The following is a 21,505-nucleotide window of genomic DNA, read 5'->3' as shown; positions in this document are numbered from 1 at the left end:
AGGCAGTTCCATTTTTAATTTTTTGAGAAAACTCCATACTGTTTTCCACAGTGACTGCACCTATCCACATTCCCACCAACATTGCACAAGGGTTCCCTTTTCTCCACATCCTTACCAGCATTTTCTGTTTGTTGAGTTACTAATGATGGTCATTCTGACTGGTGTGACGTGACATTTCATTGTAGTTTTAATTTGTATTTCTCTGATGATTAATAACATTGAGCATCTTTAGAACTTTCCAGATCTACTCTCTTAGCAACTTTCTAATATATGCTATGTTGTTGTAAACTTTAGTCACCATACTTTACATTACATTCCCAGAACTTGTATATTGAATATATTATAAGTAAAAGTTTGCACCTTTTGACCACCTTTACCCATTTCTGCCCGCTTCCAACCCTCACCTCTGGCAACCACCAATCTGTTCTCTGTAACTGTAAGTTCAGTTTTTCTAGATTCCACATATAAGTGAGATCGTATGGTATTTGTCTTTCTCTGTCTGACTTATTTTACTTAGCGCAATACCCTCTAGGTCCATCCATGTTGCCACAAATGGCAGGATTTCCTTCTTTTGATGGCTGAATGATATTTATATTACATAAATAATTATTTGCAATAAACATTTATGTATATTTATATATATACATATATCCCACACTTTCTTCATACATTCTTCCATCACTGGGCATTTAGGTTGTTTCCATGTCTTGGCTGTTGTAAGTAATGCTGTACTGAATGGGCGGGGGGCAGATATTTCTTTGAGATAGTGTTTGAATTTCCTTTGGATATATGCCCAGAAGCAGAATTCCTGAATCATACGATAGTTCTATTTTTAAGTTTTTGACAAACCTCCATACTGTTCTCCATAATGGATACACCAACTTACATTCCCACCAACAGTGTACCCAGGTTCCCTTTATCCACATCCCTGCCAACACTTTCTATTATTTCTTATCTTTTTGATGACAGCCATTCTGACAGGTGGGTGGTGATATCTTATTTCAGTTTTGATTTGCATTTCCGTGATAATTAATGATGTTGAGCAACTTTTCGTGTAGCTATTGGCCATTTGTATGTCTAAGTAAACCAACTTTTAATTCCTCCTGTCTTCCATCTCCATTCCCCACCCACCACCTGTAGAATTACTTCCTCATGCAATGTCTGCCCAAAATGTTCCCACAGTTTGAGCTGGCCACCGCCTGTGCCCTCCCCAACCCCCTCTGGTTGAGTTACAGAGCAGCTGCCATGCCATTGCTGCAAAAGAAAGTGTTCAAAGCAGAGAGAGCAGACTTCTAGGCAAAAGGGTAGCGCATAGGGGTCCTGCCTTTTTCCTCTCGCCCTGAGTGCTGCTGCCACACCAGGGAATTCTCCAGTATGGGGCCCCGGGCCCGCCTTGGCAATTTATAGTAGATATTGCAATAGATATGTTTGGGCACTTGTTGGTGCTATCGAAATGTTCTGAGATTATCACAGATTTTTAGCTTTTTTGTTATTATTACTGATAATTTTATTGTCTTGATTTGTGCTAACTTAAATTTTCCCTTCCTTTATTCATTTTATTGTCTATCCCTCTCAGTTCAAGCTTCTTTCTTTTATTTTCTTTTAAAAATATTTTTCTCTTAATCATCTTTGCTGAAGCATTAGCACTCAAAGAGTATTCTTAATTCCTTCATCTTGTACTTAAGCTTCAAACCCATCTACGTTTATGTTTTTAACATTTTTCCCTTAAGTTTTAACCTGTTATCCTCTTTATCTTTCATCTCTTTTACTTTTGGGTTATGTTATTGTCTCTTTTATCTTAAATCTTATTTATTATCCTAACATTATATTTATTCTTAATTTTTACTTTTTATTTCATTTATGCCTTGCTTTAACATTTATCTCATCTTAGCTTTTTTTTTTTTTTACTCTTCTCACTTCCTTTCAATGATTCCATTCTTCTATTCCCTTTAGCTTAAAACAATTACTTTAAGTCTTAGCCTTTTATCTGTATTGGGCTTTATTCTTTTATTGTAATATTTATTCAACTCTTTTCAACTTTTTCTTATGAAATCTCAATGTTTTCATTTTAATATTCTCTTAGCCTTCTACTCTGCTTTTATTGTTTTCTCTTCTTTCTTTCTTCTCCTACATTTTTTTTCTGCTTTATGACTTGGTTTATAATCACCTGCAGAAGTAGTGATGAGAGAAAAATCCCACCTCCCTTGGGCAGAAATTGGAAGGCTTCTCCCCGAGGAAGTCTCCCTGAAGCTGCCCCTGCTCCCTACCTTGTGGGTCCCCCAGCACTTTAAGAAGATTTGAGAGACTCTCATGTAAGTCTCTCCAAGGCTAACATTTCTGAGTGGTTGGGGGTGGGGCAGTGGGCACAGGCTTAATAACAGGCATTACTTCCTGACATCTCATGTTATCCCATGTTTGGGTCTGGAGCTGCTCAAAGCATTTTAAAAGAAACAACCCTATGAAACCTAACAATGGGGTTGTTGAAGATGAGGTTTATTACATTTTGGGGGCCCATAAGAGGAATATTTTCCTGAGTTTGGCATAGAAATAACACCAGTTCATCTCTCTTATATGAACTGCTCATGTTTTCCCTCTTGCCTTGGCCACTAGACGTCTCAATGCCAAAGGTGTGGCCTATACCCCAGGCCAGTTCCAGAACCAGGGTAGTCCCCATGTGCACTAACCACCCACCCCACTTCATCCCACCTTCCTCCCAGCTACAATTTCCTAACTGATTTTATTCTACTTTGTGGTATCATATGTATTTTTACACACCATAAATCCTTTCTGAAACAAGGCCAGAGTTACTACCTGAGTGATCTCATGCAAGGTCATTGTTCTCTATGTACTTCTTTCTCATCTGTAAAATGGGAATAATTGAATCTAACTCATGGGTAGCTGATTATAAGGAGTAATGGAGATAATGCATGTCAAGCACTTAGTACAGTGCCTCATATACACCAAACGTTTAACAAATTGTAGCTAAAGTCCAGAGAAGGGCTTTGAGAAAGAACTGGAACCACCAAACAAGCTGGATAAAGGGCTATACGAATGAATACAAATAGACTGTACTTTCCAAAGCTGGTACAACAGTACTTCCCATCCTCTGCTCTTCTGTGTGAACTTGCTACTCCCCCATCATACTGTGCCCCCACCACCTTTAATCTGGGCTGGCCCTGGGACTGCTTTGACCAATAGAATACAGCAGAAGTGAATGTGCCCATTCCAGGCACAGCCCTTACCTTTTCTGGCAGCTCTAGGAGACCAGCCAACATTAAAAAGTGCAGCTACCCTGAAACCAACATACTATGAGAATCCCAAGCCATGTGGAGAGGCCCTGGATGGTGGAACCACATGGAAGAAAAGAGATCTATGAGCCCCCCAAGGCACCAGACATGAGAGTGAAGAAGTAATCTTGAAAACGGGTCCTCCCAGCCCCCAGCCACCCAGGTGATACTCAGCAGAGTCCTTCCCAAAAATCCTGACCCACAAAATTCTGAGCAAAATTAAATGGTTCTTTTAAGTAACTAAGTTTTGGGGTGATTTGCTATATGGCAATAGATAACTCAAATAGAAATGGAAGCTCTTGGTAAAATATATAACCTCATTGGAGCCTCACACCAACTCTCTACAGGTGAGTAGAATCACATTAAACACATTTTTTAGTCATATGCCAAAAGTCAACCTCCCAAAAGTTGGTGGACAAAGACCATGGCTGACACTGATTTAGGACTCCTCAGTAACTCCTAAATTCTGGACAGGGCGTTACAAACACCACAGGTCCAGTCACTCGAGGTATTGCATTCATTCATTCAAAAGATGTGTTGAGCGCTATGAGTCCGACACTGTTCCAGGTGTTGCAGATACAGCAACGAACGTGCTCCTGCTCTTGTGCAGTAGGTGTAGATGCTTCTCTGTGCTGGTTATGCTTCATCCCAGCCGCCAGTCCACTATCCTCCCTTCGCTGTACTCTTGGGGCTGACCTCTGGTCTGCACCACCAGGGCTCCTCACCCTCGGGCTTCCTCATTTAATCAGTTTCTCTGATTAAAGAGAGAAAAACCAGAGTCCCACCTTGCCTTTGACCCCTACCTCAAACATCTTAGCAAATCTCTGAGACCTGGAGGGCACAGCTTGGACACTAGGAGAACCTCTTAGGCCCTTTAGGGCTCTACATAATTGCAGGAGTATAATATTTTGATGTTTTAACCAATTCTTTTTACCTCCATATTCCCAGTCACCCTGTGAGCCAGCCCCATTCATACACCCAGACATGAGGAATCTGCTGCCTCAAAGAGGCACCACAGAGCCAAAGGGCCAGAAGCTTGGCTTTTGCTTTCAAAAGGCAAGGTCCAGGTGGAATTAGCCTGCCTAATTAATGTTAGGTTATCCTACAGCAAAAATTGAACCAGAAATACTAGTGGCTTGGCACAGGATAACTTGTTTGGGTTGGGCCTTCCTCCTCCTTCTTTTAGCAACATCATCTAGAGCACATGGCCTTGAAGGTCAGTGCCACAGAGGAAGAGAGGGAATGGAGAGCTCACACTCAACTTTAAATTCCTCAGCCTGTGTATACGTCTTCTCAGGTTGCCATAACAAAATACCACAGACAGCGTGGCCCAAACAACGGAAAGGTATTGCCACGGTTCCAGAGGCCAGAAGTCCAAAATCAAGGTGTCAGCAGGTCCAGTTTCTCCTGAGGCCTCTCTCCTTGGCCTGCAGGTAGTTGCCTTCTATGGCCTCCCATGGCCTTTCCTCTGTGCGCACAGCCCTGGTGTCTCTTCCTCTTCTTATAAGGACACCAATCATATCAGATTAGGGACCCACACTTTCAACAGCATCTAAACTTAATTACCTCCTTAAAGGCCCTTTTTCCAAATACACAGTGGGGGTTAGGACTTCAACATGTGAATTTGGAGGGGGGCGCAATTCAGTCCACAACTGCCTAGAATCAGTAAGTGCCACTTCCATTCACATTTCGTTGGCCAGAACAAACCACATGGCCCCACTTACCTACAAGAGGGGCTGGAAAGGTTTATCATCTTGGGCATGTGCCCAGGAAGGAAAGAACCAGATATGAAGCACATAGAAATCTCTACCTCACAAGGGTAAAACAAAAAGATTTAGAAGATATGTGATTGGACATAGTCTGTCCCGCCCCTCGAGTAAGTGATTGGTGGGGGAGTGGGGAGGGAAGGGTAAGGAAAAGGAAGTGATAAGGGGATCGGAGAGACCACGTGGACAGAAGCACAGGCAACATTCAAAGACATACCCCTGTACTCTGCCTGCGTTCAAGCAACAGTCCCCAGCAACAGGGAGAAAATGGAAGTTGAGTTCATGCTCACAGATGGCCCAGACCCCAATCCATTCAGGCAGGCATTCTACACCCCCAGAGCAGAGAAGCCATGCTAATCATCCTTTCTCTGCCATCTGGGGAGAATCTATTAGCGAGCACACTGCCCACTGCCCAGGACTTAGTCAGAATCTGCTGCCTCATCATCTGATTGCTCCAGTGGACACTCACACACTCACACAAAGATCCACGCGCAAAGGATGGGGATAGCGATGGCAGTCAAGGGTGGTACTGGGGAGAACGGGGAGAGTCTTAATCTTCCATTCTCCTCACCTGTAGGATTGAATAAAACAGCTCAAGATTCCCCCCCCAGCCAGGGCAAACGTGAATCAACTTCATACATTAAGCAGCTCCAAACTAATGTGTGTCAAATCAAGGAAGGCCATAGAGCCATCTACTGGTCACAAGGAAAAAGAGAAGTCCTCTGAAAACAATAAACAGGAAAAATAATCAAATTCAACTTCGATAACTTCATTATCGAAATATGACAGGAAGTGTCATCTCATTCCCTTCAATCCAAAAAATATAAGAGACACCTGAAGGCAGACTTGCCTTCAGTAAATGTATTCAGGGAATTAGAATTGTAATATATTGGAAGGATTCTAGCACACTATTCTAAGATGCTTTTCAATTCTCTCAGTTCTACATGTTCAAACTCTGTAAAAATAAGACATGGATTCATTTTATGAAACCTGAAACCTCCAAGTTTAATCGAAGAATTTGTGATCCTGCAGCTCAGCTGACAGATAACACTCAGCACCCTGCTCTTAGGTGCAGAACCACGGAGCCCCCCATAAAGTCGTGAGACTGGTTTTCCTGCATGGTCATGAAGATTTTTAACAAAAAGGAGTTCCAAAGACTGGGGTACAGGGTGGGAGCAATAAAGGCTTCATTCAAATAGATGCCCAGTTTAAAATGCAACACTAGGTTTAGAAACTGAGCTATGTCAGCTAAAACACCAAGCAGGTGCTGCTTACCAGGGAGCTGATGAGTTGTGTTCAGCCCAACTCCCCCACCCTCACGCTGTTAGAATGTGACTCTAAAGTAGCCTCTGCTTCCAAGTACAAAACCCAGAAAAGACTCCCCAGGCAAAAAGGCTCCGAAGAAATACCTTAGGGTCATTTTCACGGCCTATGGGCATAATTCCAAAGCCCAGCCTGCGACATGATCCAGCCTACGGTGAACTGTCCATTTAAGCACGGAATGGCTGACCTTCCGTTTAGGGTCAGAAATTGGCTAATCTGTTTCCCAGACTTGCTCGACAGAGGCTGAGCAGATAGATCAAGTTTAACTAAAAACATGCCAGACGCCATCTCTTCAAACGCAAATCTTGGACCACCCAGCACCGAGTACACAGCGCCACCTACAGCACCGTTGGTGCAATTCATCATAGCCTTCCTCAAAGGCAGCATTGAAATAGCAGAAACAATCTGGCAGAAGGCTTCTGGTACCTGCACAGGGCAGAGGGTGTCTAACCTAAATTTTAAACTTAGCTGATACTTGTTTATTTGGGTATGGGAAAAACAGAAAAGTTTTATAACAGGAAGGAGGTTGGGATGATTGGTTATAGGCTTATCCACTTGCTTTCTCGCCTGCTTTAAGCTAAGAGCATTAAATTCTGACACAGTGATTTTTTTTCTAAGATCTGTTGCAAGAATTCTCCAGAGAGCAAAATCGATCAGAAATAACCGTCAAGAGCAGTTGACATTGAAATCTGGTGTGAAACCGTCAATCCATCATCTGCCATCTCTGAAATTTATAAAATAAAAATCCTAGCAGAAGAGGCTTGAGAGTGCTCAAACTCACAGAGCTGAAATTGACTGTGATCACTGCTGAAGGGGTGGAAGGGTTGCTACAATCATCTTCCCACTAACTCCTGGAAATCCACCGTATTTCTGCCTTCTCGAGTCCATCTTCACTGGGTACTTTCATTTATGTTTTAATTCCAACTGATCAAGCATCTACTATGTGGCACAGAGAAACAAAAGATAGAAGAGGAGAAAACAAATATAAACATGAGATTAGCTTTTAACCTCAAAAACTCCTGCCATTTATACTGCCTAGAATAATTTAATATAAAATCACTTTAATATAACATGCTCTGATATACAGATCCATGTCTTCCACTGAGTGTTGTTCGTTCAGAGAAGGAAAGGGTCACTGGGTCCAGGGCAATCAAGGAAGACTTCACGAGGAGGGGGCAAATCTTACTTCTTCAAAATCAATCTCAAATATCTGTGGAATTCCTGCCGAGAACGCATGACCTGAGTCTGCTCATGAGAACACATAAGACAGACCCAGGTTGGAGGTCAGCCATCAAGTCTTTCTAGGTCATAGGAGACAGGGAAGTACTGAGAAATTACAACTACTACTACAGACTGAAGGAGACTAAAGACATACGACAACTAAGTACAGCATGATTCTGGGCTGGATCCTAGACCAGAAGGGATAATGGCATTGTTGGGACAGTTAAACAGAGGCTAAGGATTGGATGGAAATGTATCGATGTTGATTTTTATTTTTGGAAGAATCTTTGCTGGCTCTTTAGGGAGGTGCCCTTTCAGGGGAAAGGCCCATTTGGGGTATTATTTACACGTGTAGGGGCATCATCAGCTTGCTCTTAAATAGTTCAGGGAAAAAAAGGGCAAGAATAATGACTATATGTAATAACAAGGTTTTTGTCTTTAATTAACATAAGGTGGTACATGTAAAGCCACCTGACATCTGGTCAAACTTCTTTACAAGTTAGTTGTCTCCCCCCAAAAAAGAGAGAAAATGTTTTAAGGCTGTCTCTACACACTCTGTCCGCAATAAAGACTGACGTCACATAAATTCTCACCTGAGCATACCAGAGCGAGGTCCACAGGCAACAGCAGTGACAATAACGGGTATTCAGCAACAGGCCAGCATAGACCTTTTTTGGATTACAAAGCGTTTTTGAGTTCATTATCTCATTTTATCTTCACAGTACCCCAGGGAGCCAGGCTATTATCATTATTGTGGCTGGTTTTTTAATATTATTATTACAGTTATTATTATGAAGAAATGGCTGTTCAGAGACCTGAGAGTATGGCTAAGTTAATAATTAAAATGACATTTTACCTTTTCAGGGGAGAAGCAAGATTGTACTCATAACTTACACACACACAACCACAAACCTAATGTCCTCTGACCTTGGAGGCATCTCTCAGGTCCAAAGGAAAATGCTCTGATTCTGTACTCGGCCTCAGTATGGAGCAGGCCCAGCCTGACCTTAATCTTCCTGAGGACAGGAGCCACAGCCCTTGATATGTAGTGCCACCTCTCCCTGGTTTCCACCTCTGCACCTTCGCTTGCGCTCTCTCTCCATGGAGGGCCTTTCTCTCACACAGCTCCCTTGCTCAAGGCCTTTAGTCCCTGAGCGGAGACTGGAAGAATTCATCCACAGTGACCATAAGGGGCACAAATAAAAGAATCAAGAAAATTAAGTCAGATACTACATGATCTCATTTGTGGAATCTAAAACAAGCTGAATTTGTAGAAACAGAGCATAGAGTGGTGATTCCTAGAGCCCAGGGGCTGGAGAAACAGGGAGAGGTTGATCCAAGAGGGCAACCTTCCCCTGAGAAGATAAGGACGTTCTGGGGACCTAATGCACAGTGTTGTGACTTTAACTAATAGTATCCTACATACTTAAAAGTTGCTAAGCGAGTAGATCTAAATGTTCTTACCAAAAAAAAAAAAAAGAGGGGAGATGGTAATTATGCAACACGATGGAGGTGTTAGTGCTATGGTAGTAATCATGTTACAATATATAAGTGTAACAAAGCAACATGTTCACCTTCAACTTATACAATGTTATATGTCAATTATATCTCAGTGAAAGTAAAAAAGTGTCATTGTTACAAAATACAAAGAAAGACTATGGAAATGTTTCTGGGTTTCGTTCAGTTGTTTTGTTCAGGGTGCCACCCCATGCACTGACCCCCTTAAGCTCTCACATTGCCCCTGTTCCTAGACATCTTTGTCCCGCCGAACATGCCCTCCCAGGCCCACACTCCTATTCATCTGGCCTCTGGCCTCCTCTATGGAAATATCAGCATCCAGAGCTGACTCCAGTTGAGGGGTAAAAGGCTCCACAAGCCATTCCAACCTTCTGTCAGCTCCCAGATGATGTCACGTATGGTAGGCCCAGAGGACTCTGTGCCCATGTCCCCATTGTCACAGCTCTTTCACTAAAAATGAGGCCTCTGGTCTGAAAAGCTGTTACACAGGATTTCATGTCCGTCAGCAGACACTCTGTGAACCCTGGGATGATACTAGCAGATGCACAGGAAAGGCAAGTAGATATCTGGTGAGATCGATTCCAAAAAGGATGTGTCCTTGTAGGGTGAAAAAGTCCAGATGGAATCAACTTGCCAGCAAATGTCCAGGCAAATGCCTCAAGAAGTGGTACCATATCAAGGGCTCATTCTTGGTCTCTGCTGCCAACCCTTTGGGTATGCAGCAGTGACAGCAACTGGACCAGCTTTGGACAGAGGGAGCCTCTGTCCCTGCTACTGTAGCTCCTCCAATCACGGGCCCGTTATGTGAGCACCAAGGGCAGAGGCTGACAGCCATCTACCAGACAAGTCATGTAGGATACACAGAGACACTCTGGCTTCCTCACCCAGATGTCTGGGCAACTAAGGGAAGCAGTTTCCCATAAGCTTGAGAATGGGCCTGATAAGCTGTGTTCTCATAGCCTTCGGATTGGGTCTGATGAATGGTTCCCATAACATTGAGTGGGCTTGCATTCACAGAATCTTGCTGTATTATACAATGTAGCCTGGCACCCTGCCAGTTATGTCTGTATTTAGTATATAAGGGGGTTAGGGACTTCCTGCTAGGGGACAGGTGACATGCAGTGGGGCACACAGCTTGCGGTGTGTGTTGATCGCCCACCTGTGAATAATGGCATGTCAAGCATCCCCACGGCTCCGTGCATTTTCTTCCATCTGCCTGAACCCCATGAACCTGCCGGGTCTTGAACAGTTGCAACACAAGTCATCATGTCTGCATTGTGCTCAGTGACCCCCCCTGCTGGGCACTGATGGTCAACACAAAGACCTGCATACTTTGTGCCCACTCCCAAAAGTTCAGTCATATGTCTTCCCCAGACTCCTGGTCTTGAATCCTCCAATCACACTCCTTCCAGACTCCCCAGATTATTCACCACTGCCCAGTAAAGTACCACAGGCCACCTGTCCCTCCATACAAATGAACAAACAAGAGCACAGCTCACAGCCCTGCCCATTGAGAAGACTTCCTGTACCATAGTCCGTAAGGCCACTGCTAAGTGGGGCAATAGTGCGGCAGCAGCCCACTTTCAACCCCTGACAACACCCCGCCAAAGCTCTTCTCCCAGTGTCATAGGGATCCCCCCACCCCACCCCTGAAGCCATGATGTAAGCCTGGGGAGGCATCAGTGCAGCAGAGGTACATGCCATGGGGATGGGCCACCTGGGCATGGAACACAGATTGCCAGGCTTTGGCCCAAACTGATCTAGACAGAATCCTCAGACAAAAGCTTTTCTTGCCCTACCAGTTTTGGGAACCACAGATACGCAGTGGAATACTACACAGCCATAAAACAAAAGGAAATCTTACCTTATGCAACAGCATGGATGGACCTGGAGACCATTATGCTAAGTGAAATAAGCCAGGCGGTGAGGGACAAATACCATATGATCTCACTTACATGTGGAATCTAATGTACAAAATAAACTGGCAAACAAAATAGAAACAGAGGCATGGACACATGGAACAGACTGACAGCTGTCAGAGGGGAGGAGGGGACTGGATGCAAGCAGGTGAAGGAATGAGCCAAAGTACTGACCCATAGGCTCAGACGGCAGTGTGGTGATGGCCGGACCAGGGGGCCGGGGGAAGGGACCAGCAGGGGTTGGGTGGAGGCAGACAAAGGAGGAGGAAAATGGGGACATCTGTAATGGTGCCAATAAAAAATAAAATAAAATAAAATAATTTTTAAAGACCCACACAGGTACATAGCAAGGCTTCAGTGCATAAAGTAGACAGAAACTTGGCCCTCCAGAAACCTAAAATCTGGTGGGAGGATCAGTGAATACAAACTTCCTTAATGAAGATTTTTAGATTATCACTTGAACTCAATTGATAATTAGACAGAGTGGTCACTTACAACCAGAAATGGCCAAGTGAAATGGGACACTCAGAAGTGGCCTGTTGCGATACCAATATCCTTATTTGTCTGTAAGGACTAAGGAGAATTTAGACAAGCAGAACCTTCAGCCAGACCGACTGTTGGGAACAAGGGGAAACAGGTAGAGAAATGGAGAAAGCGAAGGCTGGTGCCTTTAGATTATTGTAGGCAGAGGAAAGCAGCTGCTTTAAACTTTAGTGCTAAGTGTTACCAGGCAAGGGAGAACCCAGGACTAATCTGAGAGGAAGCTCTAGGCAAGTGTGCAAGCTTGCACGCATATACACACCACGTGGCTCGCCAGCCATAAATCACAAAGGCCTCTTGCAGTTTTAAAGTTCTGGCCCATACAGTATTGATGACCAACATCCCAGATTGTGCAAGACTCCTAAATTCAAAACTTCTGCCTCCTGTCAGACCAGATGTAGTGTCATTTCCAATTCCAGATATGTGCTCATCCTACCTACGCCTATATTCCCAATGCTGTTCATCTCCTCAAATAAACACACACACACACAAGGTGTTCATGTGGGTTTTTACATTTGTCATAATATAATGTGGGTCTGTCTTACCCCAGGGAGAGCGGGGCCCATAGGACAATATAGAAAAAGGAAGGCGCGCCCTCTTGTGGCTCTGGCCTGACCTTGTCACTAGCCCGGCAGGTTACTTCTAAGTCTCAGTCCCCTTCAAGGAAAACGAATAGAGGACCAACGGGCACGGACCGGGGCGGGGATTGACTGTGGGAGCGAGGTGGAGGGGCGGGGGCGGGTGGGGGACTGTGTGGGCAGAGGAGAGCAACTGGGGAAAAGGACGGTAACTGTAACTGAACAACAATAAAAATAAGATAAAATAAAAATTAAATTTAAATTTTAAAAAGGTAAAAAGCTCTCCCATGTGGTGGTCCTGAAGATTAAATAAGAAATTGGATGCAATGCGCCTAGCCGGGTGTCTACCTCGAAGTACTCAAAGTTGTAGCAATGAATATTATTTCGATTGTGATTATGGCTGAGCTGACTCACCTGAGCGGAAAATGGTAAGTTAACTGCGCGCGGAGGCGCCCGGGGGCGGTGCGGGACCCGCGGGAAAGTGGCCGGAGAGAAGCGCAGGGGCTTCCCGCGACGCGGAGTGCGGACGCCGTTTCTTAGCGCCGACCGCGCTGTTGATTAATACGGCGCAGGGGTACTGTACACAGCTTAGCGTTACTTCAAATCCAGCGCTCCGGGGCCCAGTTTGTAACAAATGGGGAGGAAGAGGAACCCAGCAGGGCCCGGCGCTTTGAGCGGCACGCAGGCGCGCCGGCTCTCCCGCAGCGGGCCGCAGCCCGGGCTGCAGCACCTAGCCGGGCACGCTCTGGTCCCTGCTCCCTCGCGGGCGGATGCGTCACTGGTTCCATCACCAGTACACTGAGAGGCCGGTGCAGCAGAAAGGGCCCTAGCTGGCAGGTACTGGCAGGAATCCCTGGTGTCAACAGGCATCTAGGAGGAGCTGCAGTGCGCCTTCCGAGTCAGGAGAGTGCTTTGCAGGTGTCTTAACGGACCTTCCTGAGAACTCAGGCTCTTTCAGACCCTAAGCTCCCCCAAGGCAGAAACCCATGTTACTCACTGGGGAACCCCCGGAGCAGGCCACGCCTGCTACATATGTATTTGCAGAATGAATGAATGAGATTAACTTTATGGAGAAGAAGACAAGATGTGTCCACCTTCTTATACCTGTAGTTTTCAGATTCTTGACCCCAGCATCTCATTGGAGAATGACCACCACTCCCTTCTGAGTCGATGTGGCCCACACAGGCCCGACCCAGTCCTCTCCCCGGAGATTGAGCCCATATTGATTCAAGAAAAGTCACAAATCCAGCTTGGACCATCACATCTCTTCCCCAATTTTTACCATGTTAACAGTCAGAAAAGAGGGACTGTGGGCTCTAAGGCTCAGGGAAGCTTTACCCCCACCCTGGGGCCACTTTGTCAATATGTGAAGTGGTATACCTGAGGGAAAAAACAAGGAAAGGCAGAGCGAGAGCGAGAGAAAGACTTTGAGCCTCTGGATCCAGCCATACCTAATCTCCTTCCCAGACTTCTGGATGTGTAAGCCTATGAATTGCTTTGGAAAATGAGAGAATTTAAACTAATACATTTCTTCTTTTTCTTTTACTTCTGAGCAGAAATACAACAGCACTGAACTACAAGAAGCCTTACAAAGTAATCCTGTTATCAACTATTTTTCCAAGGCACTGATCCAAAGCCTAGTTCTGCTTTTCATGGGCTTCGTGCTCTTGAAAATCTTTAGACCTTATGCCAAGGAACACATAGCTCCTAGTCACAAATGACAACCCTTTTCTAGATTTAGTAATTGGACTCTAGAAAAGTTTCATCTTAACTACAATCATTCAAATTACCACGTTGTTTTTCCGCAACCTTCCTTCCCGAATGACAGTCTTAATTCCAGCCCCCGTCCTCTCCTACTGAAGCTAGTGGGTCCTGGCCTTTGTTTTCAACAGTTATTGATGTTTAAGCACCTACAGTATTGTATTTGCACATAAAAACCATTAGAAGGCATTCCTCATATAGAAGACAACCACTAATTAGTCAGATATAAAGTGGATTAGCAGGATCTAAGCATGGATTTACAAGCTGGACTATTATGTATCTGGAGGAAGTAAGGTAATAAAATCAGCTTTGCTGGAGTGAAAAGGCACACAGTCGGGCCCTTCATTCTCGTTGCCTCCATTCCCTCAGATAAGGAAAGAGTAGGGTAACGGAGAGCTTTCTGCCACTATCTTGTTCAGTTTCAGAGCACGCCCCACCCCCCATCAACAGTAGGGCACCTACTCTGGGAGGAAGGGCCCCACTGCCCATGGGGATGGTAAACAAGGTGGGACAGGGACCTAGGGCTGGTCAGCAGTTGTACCAATGCCCTTTCCCCACATATTCCTACTGCCCCCATCTGGGCATTGGGTGACTTCTCTCCTTTTTAATGAGGTCCATCCCCAAGTACACCCCTTTCTCTCCTCTCCACCGCTGCCTCTCACCACCTCTCCCTCCAGTCTGTTCTTCTCATCCCAGTGTTCTGCTTCAGGCCTGTTTGCCATTCACAGGACCACACGGGCCAGCAGGGCCTGTGGGCAAAGAGACTGCCAGTGTTTTCCAGTTCCTGGAAAGTCTACCAAAAGGAAGAGTTATAACTGCTTTAGCCTGAAAGCTGGACTTCCATCAGCTGTGGAAAGATCAGTTAATCCCAGATTTGGAATACCAATTTTTATATCAAAATGCCTATGGTTTTATTCCTTGAATATCACTGAAGTGAAGGAGTCAATAGAACCTTATCTGGGTGATGGCTGTGACTCCACAGAGGGCAGGGGTTTGGCCGTCTAACCTGCTGATAGTGCTTCTCTTCGTGTCCAGAATCTTCTCTCCTGTTCCTCTCCCTCTCCGTGGGTGGCACTGCCATCCACCACGGTCACAGGAGCCTGGGAGTTGTCCCAGCCTCCACATCCCTCACCCCTTATTAGTTAACCGGATGCCCTGGGCTTGTGTATCCTTGCTCTTCCACACTCACCTCTGCATCTAGAAGAAAGGCTAGGAAAAGACAAGCAGTTGCATTTAGAGCGTGCGGGGTCTGGGGCGGCACTTGTACCAGACTGAAAGACAGAAGACAAGCCCTCTCCCCTCTGGTGATGGTGGGCACAAGTGTCTGTAGATCCGAGACTTGCAGGCAGTCACCTGCTTTGGTGTGGCACACAGCTGAGATCCCTGGGGCCAGTACTTCCTGCATTGTGTGCAGCCTCCCGACCCCTGAAAACCGCGGTAGTTCTCCAAGATGCTTGTTCCCCAACCATAGAGTTTTGTAAGTGCTTATTTCCCAATATTTCAGGAGGCAGACACTTTTTCTGCAAAGGGCCAGGCAGCAAATATTTTAGGCTTTGAGGGCTACATGCAGTCTCTGTCACACAGCTCAACTCTGCTATTGTAGTGCAAAAGCAGCCCCAAACAATACACACAGAAACGGAGGAGCACAGCTGTGTCCCAATAAAACTTTATCTGTAAAAACAGACAGTGGGCTGAATTTGGCTCGCAGACCATAGTTTGCAGACCTCCTCAATATTTAATTCCTTTCTGCTTGAACTATTTATAGTGGTTTCTGTCCCCCTGACTGATACAATAACTTAAATATCCATGTTTTTTTCTCCTCCCCTCCTTCCTTAGTGGCACGCTCTCAATTCAAGCCCTCATCATCTCTTACTGAAGCTAGTGGGCCCAGGCCTCGGTCATTCCTCAACCCACACCTGGGGTCTTCTCAACCCACACCTCACTCACACTGCCGCAACCTCCTGTCCTTCCTGTGTAAACCTCTTCAATGGCTCTGCATCCCTTCTAGGTCACCTTGTGCCAGTCAAGTTAGGGTCCTGTAAGGTGGGCTCATTTACAAAGGTGGCCCGGGTGAGGGGAACCACAGGCACGGCGTGGTCATTGGGCTCCATAGTTGAGCTGTTTGCACCCTGGGCCCATCAGGATGGGTGTAGGAAGCAGTTATTAGAACCCAAAAGGAGAGAGCTGTGCAGAGCAGGGCTTCTCGAACCATCCGTACTGAAAGACCAGGTTTGGGGATTTTGTTTTTTCTTTTGTTTGAAATTTTTTAATCTAATTTTTTCAACTAGTACTTCTGTAAAATAGAATTCAAAATTAACTATCAGAAAAAAATGAAATGAGAAGACATAAAATACAAAGTCAATTTTTTTTTTAGTATTAGAGTTAACAGATAAAATATCTCCCTGTCGAATTGTGATAAAAGTTTCTAAACTCTTACTCTCAGTTTCTGTTCTTACTTCATCATGGGGCCAACAGAGCCTGCAGGGAGGGAATCAGAAGCATTAACTCCCCAACCTTACTCTGTTCCCTCTCTCTGCCTCTGCCAACAAACCCAGCCAGAAACCAGACAGCAGGAGAGACCATTCCCATGGCCCATGCCGGTCACCGCCCCCCCACCCCTAGGGTGGAGAGCAGGGTGCAGAAAGTGGAGGAACAAAAAGCAACACAACAGATCCCAGCCCAAGATCCTCCACAAGCCCCTTTCCCACTCTGTCTTCATGTAGCCCAAAATTTTATCCACCTACCTCCATCCTTTACACATACTGTTTCCTATGCCTGGGAAGCTTCCACTCTCTGCTGCTGGTCAAATCTTTCTCATGTTTCAGGACCACAGAAATCATAATGGTTTGGGGGTGCTCAGCACATTTTTCTACCAATATCCTTTTAGTATCAAACCCCACTTCCCTAGTTATGGAGTGGGCACATGGCCAGAATGTAGCTGATGAGTTCAATTATTTAACAAATATTTATCTAGAACTTTCTGTGTGCTGTTCTAGATCATACGGTTCTAAGCACAACTAATATAGCACAGAACAAAAGACAGATCCTGCACTCATTCCGACAGGGAAAACCTGTTTATATATCAGGTGGTAATCATAATCCTTCCCAGAGCTGGTCTGTGGACATTTAGAAAGCGAAGTTTCTGTTTTCTTCCAGGGAGGCCAAACCAGGGGGACATGCATGCAGCCCTCTTCCCTGGCCACATTGAGAAAGTCTGTCTGCTGTAGAAGACTGACTCGGAGGGAAAAAGGCTTGAGAATTGAATGAAAAGAGAGGACCTTGGTTGTATTACTTGACTCCTAAATCTAGTCAAGCTGAAGTCGACCCTGAATTTCCCTGTAACATGAGCCAAGAAACTCTTCTTTTTTGCTTAGGCTTCTTTGGGTGGGATTTTTGTCACTTGGAACCACAGGAGTCTTGACTTATACAGGAACTTGGCTCAAATTTTATCTTCCTCTGGATATTTTTCAAATGCCTGGTGTAAATAAGCGGCGTTCTCTGCAGGCTCTGAGCACATGCAGCTGGGACATCGATGGTGGCACGGCACATAAGTAATCAAAAGGAGTCACTGAGGACCAGCACTCTGGTCTCCTAACCCCCAGGGCCTTGTGTAGATTAGATGCCCCAAAACGTCTGTGAAGCAATTGTTAATTCTTGGAGTCACTGAACCCCTATAACCAATATTATATCCAATAACATATGCCTATCATATGTGTTTATATATCCTGGAGAGAGGGATTGTTTGAGATCAAGAGAGATTGAAGAGAAAGGGTTTCTGTCATCTAAACTAACTGAATTCACCCAAACAACCCCTCCAGGAAAGGAGCCCAGCTGTTTCCCCCGGATGCTTCCTGACAAGTCACAGGGAAGCAGCCTTCTGACTTGGAAGTAGAACTTTGATTGACTTCTGGCAACTAATAGTAGCTTACACCCAATAGTGCCCGCCATATGGTAAGCACGTAAGAATCCCCCTGTAACCCAGGAAGGTAAATGCTGTTGTACTCCCCATTTTTTAAATAAGCAGGCTGGAACCCAGAGCGTTGTAGTGACTTCCCTAGGTCACACAGCCATTGAGAGACTAATCTGGGATTCAGGCCCAGGCAGGCTGGATCCAGATGCACTCTCAGCCAGGACCCCACGCTGGTTAATCTGTAACACTGGGAATTTCCCAACTCTGAAAGCCTGTTGAAATGAGGCAGGAAAACATGGTGATGTCAGTAACAGGACCCACAGGCCTTCCAGTTATCACAAGCACGCTGTTTCTCCCAAACGGGCAGGAATGCCTAGTCTAAGGGGAAGTTGTATTTCTGAGCGCTCTGTTTGACTACTGGAGTTGACGACAATAGTAGCCAAAGTGCTTAAAAGCTGTATCTCAATTTGTTTAATACTTACATCGACTCTGTGAAGTAGATATTATTATTCATTTACAGGTGAGGAAGTGGTGATTAAAATGCTGGAGCTGAAAGTCAGCAGGAGAGCCGGGACCAAGTCCAGGTCTGCGGCTCCAAATCCTGTGTTCCACTGGGCTGTCCCTGAAGAAGATTTGAGCCCAGCTTGTGCCATTATAGCACCTGTGTCCCGCTGTGGGCCTGGGAGTGGCCCTGAATTGTTCCTGCAGATGCAATCGCAGAGTTTTGCCGCATGCAAATATGGAAAGCTAGGACCGACTTCAGGGTGGCCCACAGCATGCTCTACTTTACCCTGGGAACTTGCTTTTTAAAAATCAGTAGGGGGAGAAAACTGTGCGGTATTTCATCATCCATCTTTCTCCATTGTCTCTTGTGACCTTTCTACCTATCTGTTGCAAAGTATTAACCTTGACTTTTTCCAGCATTTAGACAAGCAATCTCCTTAGCTCCTTGGCAGTTAACCTAACCAAAAACCTGGTTTTCATTAATCTGTTCAGAAAGCCTCCCAGTGGTCTGCAAGCTGCCACCCCAGCACTGATTTTATGACACCCACAGCTCACCCAGGGCTGATGCCAAGGCAGGAATTTTAATTCCTGGGAAGAAGCTCTAGGGACAAAGAGCAGGAGTGAGGAGGGAATTCCCACATTAGCAGTCCTAGCTGGTATCATTACTGGACTCTGAAGGCATCAACCACCAAGTCAGAGCCCTTACTCCACCCTGGGCTGCCCTTTAGAGAAGCCACCCATCCTTGTCCCTACCCTGATCTTACTCCTTCCTGCTGTGGGACCGACAAATACAGGTGGTGCCGAGAGAACTCTCCCTTGGCCAATCCTACATTCCCGGTTAAAGGGATGAGGTTTTGAAAGCCAAGCTTTTTCTGATATTCAGCATGTACAATTATGATCGTTCCCAGACAGAGGAGTGAAAGCTGGAGGCCAATGTACCAGCCAACAGTGGCCACTGCTCCCTCCAGCCTTGACAATAAATTCTGCCTAGAGTACCATGAATCCGGAAGCAATTCCCGGGTGTGTTCAGAACACATGATGATAAACAGACCCAGGATCATAAACAGGCTCCAGTTCACTCTGCAAGGGATTTCAAGTGACTCAACCCAGAGCCTCAGCCATTCCAAGAATCACAGCCCCTGAAAATGCAGAAACTGGCCTTGCCAGAACTTTTGTTCATATCCAGGAAGAGAGTGCTGGCTGGTTATTCCCGGGACACCCTGGGCCCATCAGAGGAAGATCACTTGAGGTGAGCAGCCCCCAGCTCTCCCTGCCTCAAATGCCTGCTGGGTGAGCAGCCCGCCAGGAGCCAGGATGCAGGTCTCAGGTAGAAGCTCGGGAAAGGCACGGAGTTTCTTTGCCAGGATTCAGAGAACTGGGCAGAGTGATCACAGCAAAGCAAACAAGGCAACAAGCACCTCATTCGTAGCACTGCTCTCCCACTCGGGGCCAGGTGGGGGTGGGAGGGTGAGTTTGGTCACTAGAGTCGTCATGCAATCCATGGTCCAAATGGGACATTTTGGAGAATGAAAGGAGGTGCTATGAATAGCTATGCCAGTGTAACAGATGTTAAACAGGAAAATCTCAGACAAAGCAGGACATGGTGACCCCATAAAACATGTTCCACTCCTGGAGCCAGGCTAGGGGGTCCGCTGCGAAGGTGGTGCTCTGTTCTCTTCCAGAACGTGTGCCACTGAGGAAAGTCTACTTTCCAAATCAAACCAAGGCCTCATTCAGAAGCTCCCTGGCATCCCAGGAAAAGAAGAGGAAACTATCACAGGAACCACAAAAATGTGGGCCTATGCCCACATTTTTGGTTCACCTCTGCATCTCGTGGCAAGAATAGCGCTTGGCAGGTAGTGGGTGCTCAGTACATATTTGAATTAATGAACAAATGCCTGAGCCGGTTTCTAACGTCACCGGAACTCCGACACAACAGAGAGACTTGGCAATCCTAGGAAACACATAATAAGGGTTGAACTGGTGTAAAAATCAAAGGCATTGCTGAGACTGCTATGCACTTCCCTTTGGTGGAGCTTCAAACACCCTGTGAACTGAAACTGTAAACTTCTACAAACAAACTCATTGGGAACAAATGGTTCTGAAGTCACTGCTGAACTAAACTGGAGCAATTTCTTGCAATATTTCCAGTGTGAACTCATTCCGAATTTTCATGGCCAAAACGGGGACCAAATGAAGTAAATGCTTTCCGCACACATCAGCTTTCCTCTAACCCCTCCTTCAGTGTGGGTATGATCTCTGAGAAGCAGGAGCCATGACAGAGTTAGATCTGCAAGAGATTTCACGGGCAGAAATGTCTATGAAGGCTACAGAAGGCGGGGAGGGTCTCAGACCATGACACAGGTTGAGCACCTGGGAAAAGAAGAGGGAGAAGGAGCATCTGAGACCTGATACAGTTCTAAGAAAGTTTCGGCCACATTGATGGGGAATTCTGGAGCCAAAGTTGCCCAGTAGAGGAGTCCCACCTCCTACAGCAACGGGCCAGCACGAGTGAGTGCCCCGCCGCGCCTGCCATTGGCTGGGGCAAGGCGTGGCCCCAGCACGAACACAGTGGTGGAGCAGAGAGAGGGGCAGTGGCTGCGCACCTGGGCCACTGTGCTCCCCCAGGAAGACTTCTAAGCAACACGTGCTCAGGGCTACCCACACCCTGTTTAAAGTAATTTCCTCCCTGAAATGACTCTTGTTTTCTGTGAATCCAAACAGCCTCTGGTGCCAGCTATGGGTTGAACACTCATAGCAGATAACAGGCAAGCTATTTCATCACCCCAATCGTTTCCTCCCGAGTGCTATGACTTTTCACTCCACTAGTCCAGATAAAAAGTTTTCATAGAATCTCAATGACACACTTTTAGATAAAAAATAGAAGTCTATTCTTTAATTTTAATATTTCCAAAGAATCAAGCTCATCCTGGGCAGCCTGCATGGTGGCTGTCCAGAGGCACTTGAAAGGGAGGCATTTAGTCCCGTCGTCCATCATCCAGCAGTAAGCTCTCTACGGGGTTAGGGTTGGAGTTCTTCATGATGCTCTTGGTCAATCATTGACTGTGGTTTTGGTCCAGAAGCCGTCCAAAGAGAGCAAGTGTTGAGCCATCCTTAACGCATACCCAGGTGGAACAACTTCCGCAGAAAGGCTGGTCCTCCCCAGTAACCCCTGTTA

The 21,505-nt window shown here is 45.8% G+C and overlaps 1 protein-coding gene and 1 long non-coding RNA gene across 3 annotated transcripts in view; both read right to left on the bottom strand.

Moving 5' to 3' along the window:
* The window catches only part of LOC123480540 (uncharacterized), a 164,460-nt gene extending 151,831 nt beyond the window's left edge, over nucleotides 1-12,629 (bottom strand). Inside the window, exon 1 of the long non-coding RNA XR_006656592.2 lies at nucleotides 12,567-12,629. This is a non-coding gene — a long non-coding RNA (uncharacterized lncRNA). The remainder of the gene's footprint in view (nucleotides 1-12,566) is intronic.
* Nucleotides 12,630-21,182: 8,553 nt separating this feature from the next.
* Nucleotides 21,183-21,505, bottom strand: part of SQOR (sulfide quinone oxidoreductase) — a 53,355-nt gene continuing 53,032 nt past the window's right edge. For both annotated transcript variants that reach the window (XM_045201858.3, XM_024568277.4), the window contains exon 10: nucleotides 21,183-21,499. In XM_045201858.3, the coding sequence (XP_045057793.2) occupies nucleotides 21,442-21,499 (58 nt within the window). In that variant the 3' untranslated portion in view covers nucleotides 21,183-21,441. The remainder of the gene's footprint in view (nucleotides 21,500-21,505) is intronic.

This window comes from Desmodus rotundus, chromosome 7 (genome assembly GCF_022682495.2).
Source record: "Desmodus rotundus isolate HL8 chromosome 7, HLdesRot8A.1, whole genome shotgun sequence".
Taxonomy (NCBI): domain Eukaryota; kingdom Metazoa; phylum Chordata; class Mammalia; order Chiroptera; family Phyllostomidae; genus Desmodus; species Desmodus rotundus.
This window is presented reverse-complemented; position numbering and strand designations above follow the sequence as displayed.